This window comes from Aythya ferina (assembly GCF_964211825.1).
Source record: "Aythya ferina genome assembly, chromosome: Z".
In the NCBI taxonomy this organism is placed as follows: domain Eukaryota; kingdom Metazoa; phylum Chordata; class Aves; order Anseriformes; family Anatidae; genus Aythya; species Aythya ferina.
The window spans coordinates 27,551,382-27,571,379 of record NC_140299.1 but is presented as its reverse complement, the minus strand read 5'-3'; the positions used below and the strand labels follow the sequence as shown (position 1 = coordinate 27,571,379).

At 37.2% G+C, this 19,998-nt stretch overlaps 1 protein-coding gene across 3 annotated transcripts in view; it reads right to left on the bottom strand.

Moving 5' to 3' along the window:
• The window catches only part of ZNF366 (zinc finger protein 366), a 38,049-nt gene that overhangs the window by 6,960 nt on the left and 11,091 nt on the right, over positions 1–19,998 (bottom strand). For 2 of the 3 annotated variants that reach the window (XM_084503130.1, XM_084503131.1), the window contains exons 2-5: positions 12,994–13,063; positions 9,080–10,397; positions 6,648–6,839; positions 705–879 (exon numbers count right to left, since the gene is read on the bottom strand). In XM_084503130.1, coding sequence (XP_084359256.1) covers positions 705–879; positions 6,648–6,839; positions 9,080–10,378 — 1,666 coding nt within the window. In that variant the 5' untranslated portion in view covers positions 10,379–10,397; positions 12,994–13,063. Of the gene's footprint in view, positions 1–704; positions 880–6,647; positions 6,840–9,079; positions 10,398–12,993; positions 13,064–14,559; positions 14,715–19,998 lie in introns of those variants that run through there. The other variant, XM_084503132.1, reaches the window with a different exon arrangement.

Sequence of the window (19,998 nt, the reverse complement as noted above, 5' to 3'; positions counted from 1 at the left end):
AGTATTCAAAAGACATGCTGGTGTGATCTTTACGGATATGATTTAGTGGTAGACTTGGCAGTGCTAGGTTAATGTTTGGACTTGATAATCTTAGAGGGTCATTTCTAACCTAAATGATTCTAAGGCCAATACATTTTCAGCTACATCCTCCAAGCATATCCTTGGCCAGCTACATGTGCTAGTCTCACTAAGAATGAGACTCCACCAGCTCACTGTCTTTTGTGTGTCAGGAGTACCTACATGCTAGAAGAAGCTCTGCAGTACTATGGATATTGCACCATCCCCAAAGTGATGAAGACTGGGAACCATGGGCTTAAGTACAAGAACTTTTGGTGTGGCTTGATAAGTCCTGTGATTTAGCACTACTGACTGTATTCTCCCTAACACCTGAGAACAGCAATATAGCGTGCTGAAATTACTTCCTTTGTGTTCACAAGTGCTGTCTCATTTTTTCTCCAACTATTGCTCCATCTCAGCCTGTACCTCTGTCTCATCAGAAATCTGGTTTGATGGGTATCTCTGATCTGTAACACTGCAGTAAAATAGATAGTTAATAATAACCTCCCAGATATATGAGTTTCAATCTCCTCCAATAGCATTGGATCTATGATATAAAATTGTAGATCTGTGGTACAAAGCCCGTTCAAACTTACTGATGTGTGTTTTCAAACCTCTTAGAGAATAAGTTTGCTGATAAATATTACCTTGAGAATGAAATCCTCTTTCCATGACCCCATGTTTGACTTTCATGTGCCTTGTTAGGTTCCCCTTCAAGGTGAATTTGCTGGGACAGTAGAGGCACTTGAAAGGCTTACTGTCTGAGTGCAAGTGCATGTGTCCCATTAAATTGTGCATTCTGTTAAACTCCTTTCCACACAGCTGTCAAAAACAGTAAAAATAAAAATGATTAGTTTTTGTAGGGGTATTTCTGAGAAGAATATTTTTAAAGGCAAATGTAACCTATCCTTCTCAGCTTGAGCCTTAACTTCTTCCGGCTGCAGCTTTTCTTTTCAAAGATACAAGTGAAACACTAAAGACAAGAATATGTAGTTGAATTTCATCCATCTAGAGCTTCTTGCAGTGCTGCCATTTTTAAAATTTGGTGAGTAGGAGAGACACATGGTCAAAGATTCCCTAAAATCAGGGGATGTTGTTTTAAGGAAGGGGGAGACTTCAGTACATAACCTGAAAAGCTCTTCACTTGAATGAAATTCAGAGTTTAACTTTCTGTCTCAGTGAGCTATTTCGTTTGTAGTCTGTGAATCTATCCAGTAATCAAGAATAATGTCAGGCAGAGATGGAGATACAAGATAAAATGAAGGGTTTTTATGAAACAGTCAGGCAGAATATCACTTCTCCTTTAGTGCAATGGAAATGACTGCACATTTTGCTTAAAGCCAGAAAAAGCAATTCCTTTTTTTCTTTGCTTCTTGCTCCCCACATTCATCTCTGATCATCTCCTCTTCTGTTTACCAGCTTCTGTGTTTTGGTGTCTCTGGTGAGTAAGCTGGAATTTAAACAGCGGGCCCGCAAGAATGACTCAGCTTTCCCTAAAGCACATTCCTGACAGCTTGAGACATTGATCTTGCAGGATTCCCTTTGATGAAACAATAAGTATTATCTTCTTTGTTGTTATTTTTCTAGATGGGTCCTTTTGTAGTCTTGTTCCTTATAAATCAAATGTAGTCTCAAGACATGGAATTTTGACATCACTATTATAAGCTTCTAGTCTTAACTTGTCTTCTGGTCTTTCCTTATCAGGATTTATAATTTTATTCATATTCAAGTGGCTGTTTCCATCCCATGTAAACTTCTGTGTTTGCTTTCAACTTTTACCACTTTTTTGGATAGATTTTAGACAAAGAGTCATACCATCAAAGTCATCTTGTTACCATCCCTGTTACTATGTGAGCCAGAATCTCTGAGTAACTTATTTTATTTTTCAAGGAGTGTACTCTTCTGGGAGAAAATGATTAAAAAGCAGTTACTGAGGTTCCACCAAATTATGGTCTAATCTGACAAAGTTTTTACTCAATTTATTTTGGCAGTAGAGAAGGTTGGGCATAGTACTTTTTGATTCGAATTCACACAGCCATTAGCTGCAATATCTGAATGAAACCTAAGTAGTGAAATGAACCTAGGTGAAGTAGTATTGAATCATTTGCTCTTGAAACCAAAATGGAACAAATTTGCTAATAAAAAAATTTTCAATAGTATTATTTTTAAATAAAAACTAGAGCTGATTGAATACTTCAAAGAGAAAACTTCTGGAAATGCTCATTTGCTTGAATATGTATTTTCTAGAGCCGCATTATTTCTGTAATTTTCTCTCTGTGACTTTACTAAAATGAATGTTCTAGCAAAAAATAAAAATAATAATTAAAAAAAAAAAATTATCAGCAAAGTGCTCACAGAGAAAGTGGGGGGAAAAAAATAGCCACTGAAAATGAGTTAATAATCTATGAAAATAAGATATATTCCAAGGGTCATCCATCCACTCAGGAAAGAGAACCGTCTCTCCTTTGCATTCAAAGAGAGCTGATGACTTATATTCAGTGAAAAGAATGCACCAAAAGTCTTCTGAAAGTGCTGTGAGGAAACAAAGAGAAGAAGCACCGAGGATCACAGAAAAATCACAAGGAAGAAGAGCAGCTGATTGGATCTTTACCGCTGCTTAAACTGTATACGAAACGTCAATATTTCTCTGTCTATAAGAATGTCGATACCAATACTTCTCTACAACCTCTTAGCAGGAGGCTTATGGTTATTTGCCTGTATTGTGGCTGACCAGCATTCTCACTAGCTTTTGCTTTCTGATAGCTAGGTCTTCACTTCTTCATCTATATTGTTAAGAAAAGAAAATCCGATTGAACAGGTGAAGGGCTAGAGTACTTCATGAAAACCTATTTTGCATATAAAAATACTTTATGAAGTATTGAGTATTAAGTTTGGTCTAGTAGGAGCTTTTTTTTTCTGGCTTATCAGCATTTATTTCTCTTTCTTTATCACAACAGGAGAGGGGACCTCCTAAAGGATAGTTTCTTACAACATAATGGTTTTGTGTGTCTGAATAAAGAGGGTAGGCTTTCAATTTCCCAAAGTCATGCACTGTCTTAGAGACACATAATGTGTTACCATCCTGCAGTGTCCTCTGGGGACATGAGGAAATGGTGCCAGCGTAGAGAGGTGTGGCAGGAAAGTGAAAGAAACGCAGATATGGGAATTGTTCTCAGAATGATGGTTCTGTGTGGCATGGTATATGAGTAAGATGTCCCTTTCAAAACACACAAGATGGGTTTCAGATGAATGCCCATGATTTAGAGGGTGAAGGGAGCTGTTCTGAAGCTCACATGCTGGAAGACAGCAGCTAAGAGCTAGCTGAAATTCACAGCCAGTTCTTAAACCACTGCCTGAATCTGCACACCAAACTAGGAAGGGGAAAATGTTTTCTTCCTCTCTGACAGGACAGGGTTGGGACCACTGCTGAACGATGTGAAAGATGACCCAAAGCCATGGGAGAGGTCTCCAGAAGTCACCACAGAGCATCTTAGCACTCAGAGGGATGTAACATTCACGCAAGAGAGCTTGGAATAACAAACAACATAGTTGCTTGCAGACCTTAGGCTCTCCAGTAAAGACAAAATAAAATTCTCATCCTGAAGAGAAAAACCTCAGCTGTAAATCTGCTGAACACACTTTGATGCACTGGCTGGTGAAAAAGACTTTAGTATATTTTGCAAGAAATGCTGAATTAGTTCAACAATAGACTTTGTCTTCTTAAACCGCTGCATGAAGTATAACCCTGCTATTTTTGTCAGTCTTGTTTTGTTTCTTCCAAAAGTACTTATAACTCATATCTTCTTTGGGTTTAATTCCTAATGTAAACCCACAATTTTATGAGCAATGGGCAAAAGTGGTATAGACTGGAACTTCTAAAAAAACATTACCAAATGGGAATGAAGACTGAGTATGTCTCATACTACCTTTCTTCAGCACCAGAGCAGAGCCCAATTCATCTGAAATATGTAAGCAACTTCCTACTTGGCAAAGAAGATATTTTGACCTGTGGCTGTAAACCAGAATTGTTTAGGCTCACCTTTAACTGCATATTTACAGTAGTAGAAAGGGAGTTCAAAAATTCTGCTGTGAAGTGCATTTGGCTGGCTGCACTGGAGAAAGCTTGATTACATTCTTTATTATGTGTCTGGAACATTACCGACTTTATCGCTTAAAGCAACTGTTAATTTCAGAGGAGCTTCCTTTACAAATCAGAATTAGCACTTCTGAACCATTTGGTACAACTCTTTCAGAAATACTCAGTGGTTTTGTTTAAAACAAAAATAAAGAAGGAAGCATAGACCCCGGCCTTTAAGAGCTACAGAGATGTTCACTCTTCAGAGAAAAATCAAACACGGATCCAGCCTGCAGCTGGATGCGGAAACAGAAGGGACAGCTCTTTGCTACTCCCTCATTTCAGATAGTCTGTGCTTAGCTGTGATTAGACACATAGGAAAGCCTCTTTTTTCTTTCTTTCTTTCTTTCATTTTTTTTTTTTTTCTTTCTGTGAGAAAAAGGTAAAGAAAACCATTGCATGTGGTGAAGTAGAAAGACTACTGCTGTGCTCTCTTTCCCTTGCATTCTTTTTTTTTTTTTTTTCTTTCTTCATAAGAAGGGTGTTCCTTTCCTCAAAGAGAGAGGGAGAGGGAGAAAGACTGTAAACTGTCCAAAAGGACCGTGAGAAAACAGGAAGCTTTGAAAAGTACAAGAGAAAGCAAGATGAAATCTATTTGCAGGCGGTTCCCCGGGGACATGTGAGCCATTGTTAAGCAGGCTGTTCATACAGCTATATCCTTCCTTCTGCCGAGGAGGAGCTTGGTGCCAAAAGGCTGCTATCTGGTCATTGCCTTAACCCTCTGAATACCAGCCAGAAATACTTGTGAGACTTTCAAGGGCTCTGACAGGGAGGCGAGGGATGTTCCTAATGCCAAAGAGCAAACCCTAGTTCTCCCTTTGCTTATTAGCAAGATCTTCACTAAGTTCAGGGACACTAACGTTGATTCATAAACCAACAGCCACAGATGAAGCTGGTTCACTGTGCTTACTTGTTTCTTCGCTCCTAGGAACATTGGGTGGGGACAAAGAATTAAAAAATGTATAAGAAAAACAGGTGTTCCTAAAAAGCTTTTGTTACTGGCTGGAAAACACACTGTTGGTACTCCAGTTCCTGACTCACACTGTTGACATCTCCAAGTTTTAATAGCCTGTCATCATCAAATCCTAGCATGAACACAAACTTCCAGCTAACTAACTAACACATTTCTCAGAAATAGCATGGATCCTAATGATTCTGTGAAGATACTACATCCAGAAAAGCTTATCAAACAACAGATTTTTTTCTTTTTCTGAAATGTGAGGGGTCATAGGATGACTGATCAAAAGGGAACAAAGCCATAGGGTTACAGGTGTATTTAAAGAATGAAAGTCTCCAGCAGACTTGGCATGGAACTACCCAAGTATTTCAGTAACAAAAATTATTTTATCAATATAGAATAAGTGTTAGTATAGAAAATAATATTTTAATAGGATATAAATAGAAATAAAACAAAATGCTAAAGTTGAAAGTCTTTGTTTTTACCTTTTTTTTCAAAGTGAAACACTTCAATGTTATCAAAACAAAATGAAGAATTCAGAAATAATAACTCTGATATTTTTCTATTAAAACTACTATAAAAGCAATATTTTCCCATGATATTTTGAAGGTCTATGGTTTTCAGGAGAGAATCATTCCATTAAAAATTCTTCATCCCACTGTGCTTCTGAATGAAAAACTCAATTTAAGAAAATATTTAATTCCATGAAGATGTTGGATGAAAAAGTTCTAGAAATCTCTTCCAGACCAAACTTCCGTTACTTAGGCATAAACAGGGTAACATTCTCTTCTCCGTATCTTAGAGCAGACCAAAGAGGGAATAAAACCCAGTCTCTGGCTTCACCAGGTATGATTACAGTAACGAACCAAAAAGACAGCAAGGAGGACAGATGTAGTGTCTAATACTGAGTAAGAAAATAAACATGAATGATCCATAAGGAAAAGATTAGAGATGAGTGCAGTCAAGAAAACCAAAGCCAAAACCTTTGGCCCATTCTGCAGTTCTGTTTTGCTGTGGTTTTCTTTGAGTCTTTCCCTGAACTGTTGCATAGCATCACTGTGTGAACTGCTGGCTGCTGCTTTTCCATGGTCCTCTGTGGGGTGCAGGATCTATGTGTTTAGTCAGTGTTTCAAGCTATTAAGCACTTAAACTTCTGTTTGGGTGGCTGTACTAGGCAAATGTCAGGTATGTTTATTGTCCTCAAACCTCAGTGGCATTTCAATGCTCACTAAGCGGAAAAAAAAAATACTACAGGACGAACGTTATTGATATTGAAGGGGAAGCAAGTAAATCACAGACACTTAACTCCATTCTTTTGTGCTACCTAAGCAGAACCTGGATCAAGAAAGGAAACTGGACTATTTTATGCTAATTTAAATATAGCCATAGAATGTGTTAGCAAGTCTTGTTTTTCTAATTCTTTCATATCACAATGTGGTAATATTCCAGAAACATTCTATGAGTTTATGCCTCCGTCATCAAAGGAGATACACTTACCTTGCATTTAAAAGGCTTGACATCAGAGTGAACAATCATATGTGCCTTGAGAGTCTGCTTTTGCACAAAGCTCTTGAAGCACAAATGGCATTGGTATGCTCTGATATTGGTGTGGATCAGGACATGTCGCTTCATGTTGGCCAGCAGAGTAAATTCCCGGCCACAGATTCCACATTTGTGTTCTTTCACACCCTGTAAGAGGGAAAAAAAATAAAAATAAAAATAATAATAATAATAAAAATGAATAGTTTGTAGATCATTTCACAATATATAAATTGTTCATTCTACATTAGCAAAGCAGGTAAGCAATTATTTTGCCTTTAACATTATTTGCTCTAGTAATGGACACATTTTTTTTCTTGGCAAGTTCTTACAAGAGTCTGAGAAGCAGAGAAGGAAAATAAAATCTAAGCTTGATGAAATAAGGAGTTTTGTTTCCATTGCTAAATTTACAAATCCATGAGACGTAGTCAGTTGCACAGCTTCTCTTTCCTTCTCTACAGCTTGTGTAAGGTACTGGTCAAATGTGAACACTTGTGGACCAAGATTAAATGTTAACCAGTTAAGAGACTGAAGAAGTGCTTGACTATGGTAGTTTAACATAATTGGCTTCCAAAAAAAAAAAAAAAGATCTATCCCTGTTTTGAAGAAGCAAATGAAAATAATCAGAAATAGCTGAGAAGTAGTTAAGCAATATCACCAAATAATGATCTACATATTATATTCGCTGAAGAGAAAATACTTTTTACTCTTTGTGGGACTTACATTAACCATAGTGGAGTAACCTGTTTTATTCTGGTGGTCACAGAATGTTTCTGTCACTCTCTATACTATATAATCAATTTACCAATAAACAGATCAGTATTCTTGGTCATACATGTATGTACTAACTGCCAGCTTCTCAGAGTCATTTCCATGCTACAAAAATCAATGAATTTTCCACTAAACCCTTTAGGAGTTTGAGTATAACTTGCTGCAAGTAGTGAAGATTTACCAGTGAAGTGCCAAGAGCAATTATTTATCCTGCAAGCCCCATTTACAAATAAGACATGAAATGCCAGTCTCTTTTGTGCCACTCAGTGGTTTTTATAGAGTTAATTGCAGATCTGAAACGGTGAACACCCACAGCGATTCTCAGCATCCAGCTATCCAATTTGAGGCTGCATTTGGGCAGCTAAGTACTGTTAATTATGTTCACAGCTGAATCCACCTGCAGCTGTGGACAAAGAAGCAGAAGCTCTCTAAAGGCTCAAGGACATTGCATTTCCTATGACAAAAAAAAAAAAAAAAAAAAAAAAAAAAAAAAAAAACCATGTTTTAAATTAGTAGAATTTTGTATGGTAAATCCAAAGACCAGGGAATCTCCAAAGAGAGCAGAAATGGTAATAGAATAGTGAAGAAGAAAAAGTAAATGTGGAAGTAGAGGTTGTTCAAAAGAAAATGTGCCTCTAGCTTTCTGTATTTTTACTGTTTTTCTTATAAATCTAAAATTCATGTGTTAAATGAAAAACATATTCAAAACTGGAAGCAATTTTTATAAAATATGTCATTTGTATGCATTTATCATATTTTTATAATGGTGGATAACAATTTCAGACATTCTTGAATGGAGCATTTATATTTTTCACATTTTTTAAAGTGGTGTTTTCTGGATGTGTTCCAAAGCCTACTCCTAGTCAAAACTGACATAGCTGTCATTACTGACAGCCATGGTAAGACTGCCACTTGATATAAATTGGCTGGGATTATGGTCCTCTTTGTCCACTTCCATTAACTGGCATTTAGAATAATTTCTACACAAACAGGATTTTTTCTTAGGTTGTGTTTTGTTGTTGTGTTGTTTTGTGTATTTTTTTCCCTAAATGTCTCATAATGATTCTTCAAAATCTGATGAGTAATAATATGCTTTCTTCTGCCACATACATACAGCCTACTCTATACCACCTACTTCCCAATTAAGGGATGCAAAAGAATACATATATATTTCAGAAGAAAATTTCTGTTAAAACTTTTAGGTATTAGACAGCTCTGCAAAATCAAATTATTTCACAGAAGGTCATTCTGAAAATAAAAGCCAGAAACAGAGAGATGTGAACACAATTATGGGAAGCAATACAGGTGGTTTAAATAAAGTCCTGTTTATACCAAAATATTTTTGCATTTTTACTTTTGTAAAGTAAACTTACTTTTACTTTTCTGATTTTACTTTCTTGAGATTGTCAGAGACATCTAGGTTCCATTGTTGAGAGTATTGCTGAGACTTCTGCTCTGCACAAAATCCTACTGCTGGCAAATGGCCAGCATGAGTCTTTGTAGACTGGTCACCTTCCCTCTGAGGAGGTAGGTGAATCTTTCTGTATCATTCTGTATCATTCTGTAATCTTTGTGCTACTGTCTGATACAAGGTGAGAAGACAACATGTGATGGCTTACCTTGTGAGTTAGGGAGTGCTGTTTGAGATGGTGGGGCTGCACAAACTCCATGCCACATTCAGTGCAGATATAGGGACGGATGTCTTTGTGCTTCATCATGTGGTTTTGCAGCTGACTTGGGTACTGGAAGGTCTTATCACATTCAGTGCAATTGTATTGTATTGGGCCACGGTGGGTTGTTAAGTGTCTCTTCAGCTGGGCCAGGGTGGGGAAGTCAAGACCACACTCCACACAAATGTTCTCTCGGCCACTCTCATGCTTGGACTCATGTGCTTTCAGCTCACTGGGGTAGGCAAAACCTCTGCCACAGATCCTGCAGTTGTAAGGCTTGATGTCACTGTGTTGCATCATGTGTCTCTTCAAGTGACTGGTTTGAGTGAAAGCCTTGTGGCACACCTGGCATTTGTGTGGCCTTGTGCCCTGGTGTGTAAGCATATGAGTGTGCAAGTGGCTCAGCTGCTTGAAAAGCTTGCCACATCGGGAGCAAGCATGTGGCTTAATGCCGCTGTGCCCCAAGATATGGGTGACCAAATTGTACTTGGATGTATAGGACTTCTCACACATGGGACATTGCCAGCGTTTCTGTTCACCCCCAACATCAACATAGTAGCTGTCATCTATCTGAAGGTTGACATCTACTCTTTCCACTTTCTGTTTATTTTCACCACTTTCTCTCACTTCTGCCCTCCTGAAGGGTGGCTCTGGAGGCCTTTTCATTTGAATGGGGTTCCTGAAATGAAGGTTTGGGGGCACAATAAAAGGAAACATTAAGCCAGGATGGACTTTAGGATAATAGGGGTAAGGAGCCTGCATGAATGCTGGACTACTGGGCCATGCCATGTTAGGCTTCACTGGTTCTTGCTTAATGGTCTTGGCTCCAAAATGCTCCAGAGTTCTGTAGAACTGAAAACCAAAGTTGCAGAGGTCAATCATCTGGGAACTGTACTTGGGCTGTACTGGCTGTTGAAACACCAAGGAAAGACTGGAAGACCCTATATCATTTTGATCTTCAGGTCTGTGGGGTGGTGATGAGGAACCCTCAAGAGCAATAGAAGGAGGCATTTTTGTTGGCATGCTCTTTCGTTTCCGAGACCCTCCTTCTAAGGACCCCTGAAAACTTTCCATGTCTCCAAGAGGAGGAGGGCCATAGCGGAAATGTGAGAGGTGCTGTCTGAATTCTTCACCAAATTGTGTCGTTCTGTGTGGCTTTGTAACAGGGCTCAGTGGCTGCAGGCAGCGGGAAAAGGGAGAGGTTTGTGTATTGTCCACAGTAAAACCTGTGTCTTCGTTCTTCATCATATTTCTTTCTTTTGGTTCCCTAGGACAAACAAACAGATAGACAAACAAATATATTTATTTCTTCCTGTTCTCCTGGGGTTAACACTTTATTGTCTAGTTCATTGGTTTGGAGGTTGCTTTTTTTTTTTTTAATTAAATACACCTGAGGACGTCCTGCTTAGGCCCATAAAAGGTGAAGAGCATTTAAAGCAGAATTAAATTGTGGAGAAAAAAAGAATATTTGGTCTTCCTTTGGTGCTAATGGCAGTTTAAATTCCAGTTTGATTCATTCAATATCTTTGTAACATAAACACGTTGTAACGTGACAGTCTACTTAGCAGCTGATTCTGTGTGGCAATGTTTCTGCTTAATTTAATTTAGCCAAGCTATTTGTGGGCAAAGTCCTGTCCTTGGCTGCACATGCACAGGCCCTAGAAATTGGCGGTGCATCTAAAGGATATGGCAATACAAACAATAATGTGCACATTTATTATGGTTGTGACATGAAAAATCAAAGCCAAAGACTTTAAACTTCTTTGTATCATTAGCATGTGCTGCTGTGAGAGAAAACAATGGCCAAGTGATCTAAGGACACTGTGTACCATCAGGTTTTGTGCCGTGTTTCCTGGCTTCTCTCACTTTGTATTGTAATAAGAAGGCGGAGATTAATTTATTTTCTTTGTTTTAATCCCAGTGATATTTACCTGGCAGATTTAGGGGAGGAAAGCCTCTGACCACTGTCTGAACTGCATTATGGACATAATCTACTTTTGTTTTGTTTTGTTTTGTTTTTAGTCTAAACAGGAGCACAAATTTCAACAATTACCGAAGTTTCCAGAATAACTGACACCTCAGAATGCTCAGATGCTTTCTAATGTTTCTAATGTGACACGGGAGATTAATAATTATACTCTGTCAAAATGTATTCCACTGACTGTATAGAAAACTTATTTTGAATTTTGAGTTAATCTGAAATACCTGTTTTAAATTTTGCTTCATTTTAAACAAAGCTGCTACCTTTTGCCTTGGCTCTGTAGGGATGCTCTTATCCAAATGTATATGTGTGTATGCCTGTGTCTATTTACATGCATTTGTCAAACCAAGCAGGGGTTACTTTGGAAAACTTGACATATTTTCCCTCTATCACTTGTGTCATGTTGATGCAATTTATAGCACCATTCTTGGAAATGTCAGGTGGCAAGTTTGAAGGTGTTTAGAGTAATAAAACACTCATGCTTCATTTTCGGGAAGCTCCATGCTGGATAAACGTGCTCCTAAAAAAGAACATCTCTGTGACCTAGTTAGGTTGTAGACAACAGAAGGCTTCTTAAAAACCTGCTTGCAAACAGAGTACTTCCATTTAATGGGGTAGATTCTCAAACTACCTTTGAAATAATGTGTGAAACCAAAGTTTCAGTGACAAAATTTTAAGATGGAAACTTTAGACAAAGGGATAAACTAATGCACAGAAAAGGAAAAAATGTAGGATCTCTAAATTGATTAAGACATCTGGGATAGAGGAAAGGAAAGGAAAGGAAAGGAAAGGAAAGGAAAGGAAAGGAAAGGAAAGGAAAGGAAAGGAAAGGAAAGGAAAGGAAAGGAAAGGAAAGGAAAGGAAAGGAAAGGAAAGGAAAGGAAAGGAAAGGAAAGGAAAGGAAAGGAAAGGAAAGGAAAGGAAAGGAAAGGAAAGGAAAGGAAAGGAAAGGAAAGGAAAGGAAAGGAAAGGAAAGGAAAGGAAAGGAAAGGAAAGGAAAGGAAAGGAAAGGAAAGGAAAGGAAAGGAAAGGAAAGGAAAGGAAAGGAAAGGAAAGGAAAGGAAAGGAAAGGAAAGGAAAGGAAAGGAAAGGACCAATTCAGCCTAGGGTCAACTAAAGCTAGGGTAACTGTAATAACTATGCCAAGATGTGACTTTCTGTCCTTAGATCATTGAATTTCAACATATGTGTGTGTATACACACTATATATATACATGTGTGTGTTTACATATGCATATTTAATATATGTAAATGTGTGTGTGCACATTTCATAACAGAGAAGACTGTTAGGGAGTATGCATTCAGATATGTTTCTTTGTCACTCTAACTCAGTAGGCAGAATAAGGAACAGATAGATATTGAAGACTCTTTCGATACAAAGGCTTGACTTACTTAAAAGGAGCAGTGGAAAGAAATCCTCTGAATACCAAAAAAAAAATTCCACTTATTTCCAAAATGGAAAAGTATTTTTTCAAATTTCATTATAAGCAACATTAAACTCACACAATTTGAACATAAAATATACCTGTAGATCAAAATGTCCCCTTCAAAGTATGGGCCTGTCCCTCAAATGTCTTTCATCTTGTGTTTCTGATTCTTTAGCAGCAAAATGAGTATAAAACACTTCAGAAAGCTCATAGCAATTGAGAACCCAGCTATGTTATTTACTGGCTTTGTTAGGTTATTGAAATGCTGCCAAAAATACACAGAAGTGACAGTGAGTTCTGTCTAATTGCTCTCTTGTCTCTTGGCTGCCAGTTCCTTCTTTCTTCCACAGCCTATTTTATGCAAATTTTCAGTCTATCTGGAACACAGAGTTATGGAAAAAGCTGTAGAACTGCTAGCAGTTTCTAGAAAGCAGTAATTTCCATGCACAACTAACCTTTGGTGGCTTTCACTGAGTGTATGGTTTTATTCTGCTGTCCATTGCTACACACATCATGGGACCAAGCCTACAAAAGAAAGTTTTTAAAGTTAGTGATTAGTACAGTCAGAGTGGTTATGTATAATCAGACAAAAGAGCATCCAAGAGGGTGGGGAAACGTACCGATTTACAGTCTAAAAACATATTATCTTGTTGCTTTTATTTTACCTCCATATTGCCAAACCCTGTATCATACAAATTCTCTGAGAAAAGATTAAATCTGGCCTGTCATTTCATCTCCTTTTCTGTTGGTAGCAAACCTTTGCTAATTTAAATTTGAGACACGATCTTCACTGTGATCAGAATTTAATTCCATAAAAATGTGAGTCCTGAGAAAATGTCAAAGAGACTGCAGATTTGACCACCAGGCGATAAATATTTCTTTCGTACATAAGGAGTCCTAAATGACTACAGTACAGAACTTTAAGCTCTTAATAGTACTTTTACCATTATTTTTGTTTTATCTGACAATGGTTATGTCTTATGTTAGTATTTAATGATAAGTAAAGGAGTAGGAAGTGATGAATTTTTATATTAAATATCCCCTAGGGACATTTTTATTTATTTTTTTTCCTATATAAGCACTTTAAGGCTTTGAATCATTTAGGTTGGAAAAGATATCCGAGATCATGAAATCCAACCATTAATTCAAAAGTCTTTCCTTGCTCAACACCTAGTTATTTAGGATGGAATGCTATGTAGAACACTGTCATGATTCTAAACAATGAGTTCAGTTTAAATCTGGATAACATTAAACATTCTAGCTTTTATCAGCAGTATCCCAGGTTTTCAGTTTTGAAACCTTGGTGTGGAAAGTGCCCTGAGACAAAAGTTTCCATGCAATGTTGGCAGTCAAACATTTAAAAAGCCTAAACCCAACTCTCCAGAGCTTTTAAAAGGGATCATTTCTTCAGAACAGACAGGCATATTCACATGTCTTTATGTCTACATAAGTAAGTGTATTTTGAAAAAAAATATTTTGAAAAATAGAGCCACAAATAAGCTCTTTCTATGACCTTTCAGAAAAGCGAGTCTACAGAGAACGCAGATAGTTGTGGAGTTATTTCCAAATTAGACTACCTATGCAGCAGCTAATAATGTTAACTTCCCTGAAAGAGGAAGAGATTTTAGCACAGAATATGAATTACCGTTTACTTTCTCATTTCCAGACATCGTATTTCTAAAGACAAAGGATAACAAAACAAAAAACAAAGTGTGTAAACCATGCTATTCACTCTGCAAGTACACTCATTGTTATAGTCCACAGTTAATATTCCCTACTGAAGTCAACAGTAAAATTTCTTTAGACTTCAAGAGAACCAAGATTCTGCTTCCTGTATGAAAGTGCCTTCTATCTATAGAAGAATAATAATCCCAGCAATACAAATGTGAGGCTATGAAGCTGCTCCAGCTTAAATACAGACTACTACTCTTCTGATTTTTTTCTTGGGCAGTGGAACCATTAAAAAAAAAAAAAAAAAAAAAGCATGAAATGAGACCAAGATGTGTGAAAGTGATACATACCTTCTAACAATGGGAAACAGGTTAATTAGTACAAGGTTTGCATTTGTGTTTGCTATTTCAAATGACGGTGAAAGAGAACAGATTGTAGGAAGTTTAAAGGTGGCTGAACAGGCCAGTTTCTCTAAGCTGGAAAAGAAATTCTGTGTTTGATGAACATATATGACTGTAGTTTCCTCTTGGGGCCTGAAAGATTGGCATCTATAAGAAAAGAATGAAATTTAATATCTGTTCCTGTACAGTGATTTGGTGAGGATCACTGACAAATAACACTCTATTAGATTTCTTCAGCCAAAATTGATCAGTTGAAGAGCTTGAGCCTCCTTGAGCAACCATATTATTATTATTTTTCAAAAAAAAAATGTTATTACAGAGGTGGTTGTGGTTGGCTTAATGGGTTTTACAGGATCTCCTTCATTTCGTTCACCCTTCAGTACAGTTTTTGTTTTAAAATGTATTCACTCATATAGTTGTTCAATTAAACACTAAAATCTTTACTTAGTTTTCACTCCCTTGCTATTTATACAAAACTTACACCAGTCTCCATATCTGAATAATGGAGCTTTACTATGCTGAATTAATTTCATTTCAGCAGCAAAGCAGTGTCCCCTACCAAATCTATACTTCTTTGAGGTATTTGTCAGACTTCAAAAATCCCAGGAATACCTATACAAACGTGAATATATCCATTACTGGTAATCAAGTAATTTTTAGTTGGTATACATCTGATCCCTCCTTAAGATTTTCCCTGTTAGTTTTCTTCAATGGCAACATAAGCCCTTTTTTTCTTTCCCTTTTGCTTGTTCTCATATCTTCTTTCATGCTGCTTTGTGTGTATGAGTGAAGTCCCACAATAATGTTGCCGTTCCTCATTTCTTTTTCTTTTGGGAGTTTCATAATTTCAGAGTTGGAAAATAATGAAGTGGACTTTTTAACCTCTAGTTTTCAAGTGTCTCTTATCTGTTTTGCTGGTTTTATGGTCTGCGTTGAATAAGTAGTTGGATTGGATTATGATAATTTTCTGTATCTGTAAAATGCATGCATCTGCTTGCATTTGTACAGTCAGATTGTTATTTGTAGGTACTGCCTCCGTGAACAATGCAAAATCTGTAAACATGCTCAAAAGATTTAGTTATTTCAATACTAAGCTTTCTGGATATTGATTCAAACTATCACTGCTCTTTGATAACTGGTTATTTGTACAGCTTTTTTCAAATAAAGGCATTTTATTTACTCTAGGCTTTAGTGACTATACTTACTAGAGGAGGGCCAGAGGTAGAAGATCGTGCTCAAATCTAAACCAAAATTTCTCTAAAATCGGAGCCAACCTTACACTCTTAATCATTAACGAAGCCCATGGAAATTTTATTTTTCATTCATCTTTTCTGGCTTCAATATCCACGTTTTCTTGCACACAATTTTGAAAAATGTGCTCCATTAACGTATACTGACTATATAGTAATATACTCAAAGTGAGTACACAAGCTGAGTATATGTTATATACAAATTGGCTATATGTTAATATACAAATCAGCCCTGAACTCTTTATGCTCTCTTATCTGAAGCTAATATAAGAGATCTATTACATTCTATAATATGAGAACATTTTTTGTGCCACAAAGTGGATCTGGGAGGAGGAAAAAATTTGGACTACCTTGCAAAAATAAACATGAATTTAGGGAAAATATCCAAAATCAATGAATGCAGATACTGATTAGGGACACACAAATATTGGGGAAGCCTTAAAATAACAGGCTTGAACTTGGAATAATAGACTTTGTGAAGTTTAGTCAACTCTTTTTCAATACCATTTCTACAAATATTTGTTTTCTCTCACATTCAAGTAGATCTTGTGTCAGATTAAGTCCATGGTCTAATCATCATCTTAATTGTCTTCTGAGATAAGGCTTCTTGTTCCACACCTTCTATGAGACAGATATGTCTGCTTAAATGGGTAACTCTGTCAAGATGAAGGTATTGCCATATATATTTCTCTTCCCCATTTGTATTGCCATCATTAATACAATTGGTATTGGGAATAAGTAAACAATTGTTCATGAAAATGGTCTGGAATAACTGAAAATGAGAAGTGGATGAGATCAGGTTTTTTCTTCCTACATTAATATGATAGTACTAAGGAGTTCAGTGTCTTTTCACTTCTCCCTGGGAAATTACCTTCATCTGCTGATATCAGGCTTCAGGATAAAACTTCTTCTTTCCAACAAAAACATATTTGTCTCAGTAAATGCTTAGAAAATTAAAACTAATAGCTTTGGTAGCTCTTAATAGGATGTAATTCAGAGCTTGGTATGGTTTATGGCAAGATTTCCAATGAACTCTGAAAATGATAGATCATGATTTTCCATGCAATTTGTTATGGGTTTTGTTGTACGATGGGATATGGAGCCATCTACGACATGACCAAAATTTGATACTTTTGGCAAATTCAGTGTTTACATATGAAAAGTCATACCTGCCTTTCCATACCTGTTAACAGACTGAAACCTTTTCAAACAAACAATGGAAATCATACAATTACACACCTAAGAAGCTTAACTGATTAAAAAATCTGACACACTTAAAGAGCTGAACATGACACAGTAAACAGCTGCAACAAAAAATGAACTTTCAAAGATATCTCATATATATTGTATAATCCTCAATTATTATTTTTTTTCCTTCAGTGACTCTGTTTTGGCATGTCTTCCTGGCTTCTTGTTTAAGGTTTGATCGTTTTAAATATTCTGGCTGCTATAGGGGCTCTTACAGCCACATACCTGCATTTCTGTAGTCTGGAAAATCATATGAATGTAAAGAAATGGGTCTCTTAGCAAAGTGTGCTCCCTGCTTTGTTTGACCTTCATCTTTGTTATTCCTAAATTTTAACATTTTAACTTACATATTTTTTCTTTATTTTAGCTTAGAAATACAAATGTTTGGGAAATATCTTATCTGCACTGCTGTTAGAGTAGCTTTTGGAACCATCTTAGGTATACGTGCAACTTATTTTTCTACTCAGTTTTCAGGGAGCAAGATGTTATAAGCAATTTTACAGGAGTATAGTTACTTTGGTATCTCATCTAGTAAATAAAATGCATGAAACAGTATAAAAATAAATACATCTTCACTTTTGTGTGTGTGTGTAACTTAAAGATCATTTTCTGTTTTGATAATAAATTGAAAATATTAAATTACATTCTGAAATTTCCTTTGCCAAAAATCTGAAACAGTCCTACCACCTACTCTGCCAAAGCCAGGGCACTACCGGTGGCATCAGATATGTTTATAGAGAGATATTATTGCACTGAGTAGTAGTATTGCATAATTTGCTTTTCAGTGGTGACATTGATTAGAATCAAAAGAAATTGCCAGGTGCAGTAGGGAGGTAGCTGTAGGTATTTTCTTCTGTCCAATATGAGTGGTCTGTTCTCAACATTCTCACAAGTCTTACGAGGAGTGGCTGAGGGAGCTGGGATTGCTCAGTCTGGAGAAGAGGAGGCTCAGGGGTGACCTTAATGCACTCTACAGATACCTTAAAGGAGGCTGTAGCGAGGCGGGGGTTGGTATATTCTCCCATGTGCCTGGTGACAGGATGAAGGGGAATGGGCTAAAGTTACACCAGCAGAGGGTTATGTTGGATATTAGGAAGAATTTCTTTACCAAAAGGGTTGTTAGGCATTGGAAGGGGCTGCCCAGGGAAGTGGTTGAGTCACAATCCCTCGAGGTCTTTAAAAGTCATTTAGATGTAGAGCTTAGTGATATGGTTTAGTAGAGGACTGGTTAGTGTTAGGTCAGAGGTTGGACTTGGTGATCTTAGAGTTCTCTTCCAATCTAGATGATTTTGTGATTCTGTGGTTCTGTGAATGCAAAAGTTTGGCAAAATATTTTGCTTTCACTCTCATTGCTCTTACGTATGTTTTGTCCTCAGTTTAGCCAAATTTTTGCTATCATTCTCAACATTTTGTTGTTCTTCTCTTGCCTAATAAGACAATTGGGTGGAGGTCACACAGCAGTATGACTGGGTTAACCACTGAACATCTGCAATATGGTATTTTTGGTAATGACCCTGGCATCCTAGCAGTACTTTACTCTCATGGACCATCTTTAGTCACTTCAGTATCCATAAGAAGTGACTTTTGAATACAGTTTAGGCTTGCTGCTCTTTTGGCTTTTATTTCTCTTTTCCTTATCCTCCTTTCTCTCTTTTTTTTTTTTCTTCCTCTTTGTGAGTTTTCTTAGTTCTTCTCTTACGTTTCCTTCCCTCATCACTTCTCTGTTCCATCTGTGGTTCATACCCTCTCTGCTTCTTTATTCTATCTACTAAAATGGCCAGTAACACACAGATAACCTGGATAATAAAGTGGATGTTAAGTTCACAGGCTTTGAAATGTTAGCTGGTTACTTCACCCCAAACCACAAGTACGTATGGTGTGATCCTGTAAGGTACAGAAGATTATCAGGTCTAAAAATGTCTAAAGGGACGAAGATCATATGTCCTCAGCTGAATATCTTAATCTCCCCAGTTCACTGCTACCAACAGTATTCAAGGCTATGTTGGGGAGGGATGGAACAGCCATTTGCTGGCAGATGTCCACCTCTAGGTCCACAGCACAGCCCTGCCCCACCTCTGCCTACAGCAGGGTAAATTCTGGCCCAAGTTTCTGCTTTTCTTTTTCCCTCCACAGATATCTATATCTAATATATATACATCTAAATCTAAATATATATCTAATTATCTAATATCTTTATATTAGATGTTGTTGAGGATGTAAAAACAGCCATATCAGCTCTGGGTAGTAAAGTAGCTAAACCAAGGTCCTGTGAAGAATATAAGAAACAGGAAAAGGTACAGTGACAACTTCCCAGCATGGTCTTTGGGCCTACGGACAGCTCTCTGTGGATCAGAGATCTCTCTGTGACCTAAGGATGGTGTCTTCAGATTTTTTTTTATTTTTTTTTTCTTCCATGAAGGGTGGATTTGGATTAAAGGCACTTAGTATAAAAACATAAGGCTTCTTTTTTTTTTTTTTTTTTCTGGTGAGATGAGGGATGTACAGAGATAAGTAGCTGTGTCCTGGGTAAGTGAGGTATCTTTGACAGCTTTGATGGAGTGTCTTGTGCCTTCAGAGATTCATGAAAGTGTCAGGACAGTGAGAGCTGTACTGTGGTACTGTGCAGGAGGTGAGGGTGGTGAGATGTCTACCTGCATTCTTCCTAATGTACATCTCTCTGAAACAGTTGTATTTCTTCTCCTCAAATACACATGAAGCCCATGGATACTGCAAGTCACTCTATTCATGCACCACTTCATCTCCCCACCATTCCTCAAACATCACACCTCTTTCAGTGTCTCCCATCTTTAGAAACTGATCTTTTCACACTGTACAGCTGGATCATTTTTGCTGATAACTTTTGAACTGCATAATCTGTATTGGTTAGCAT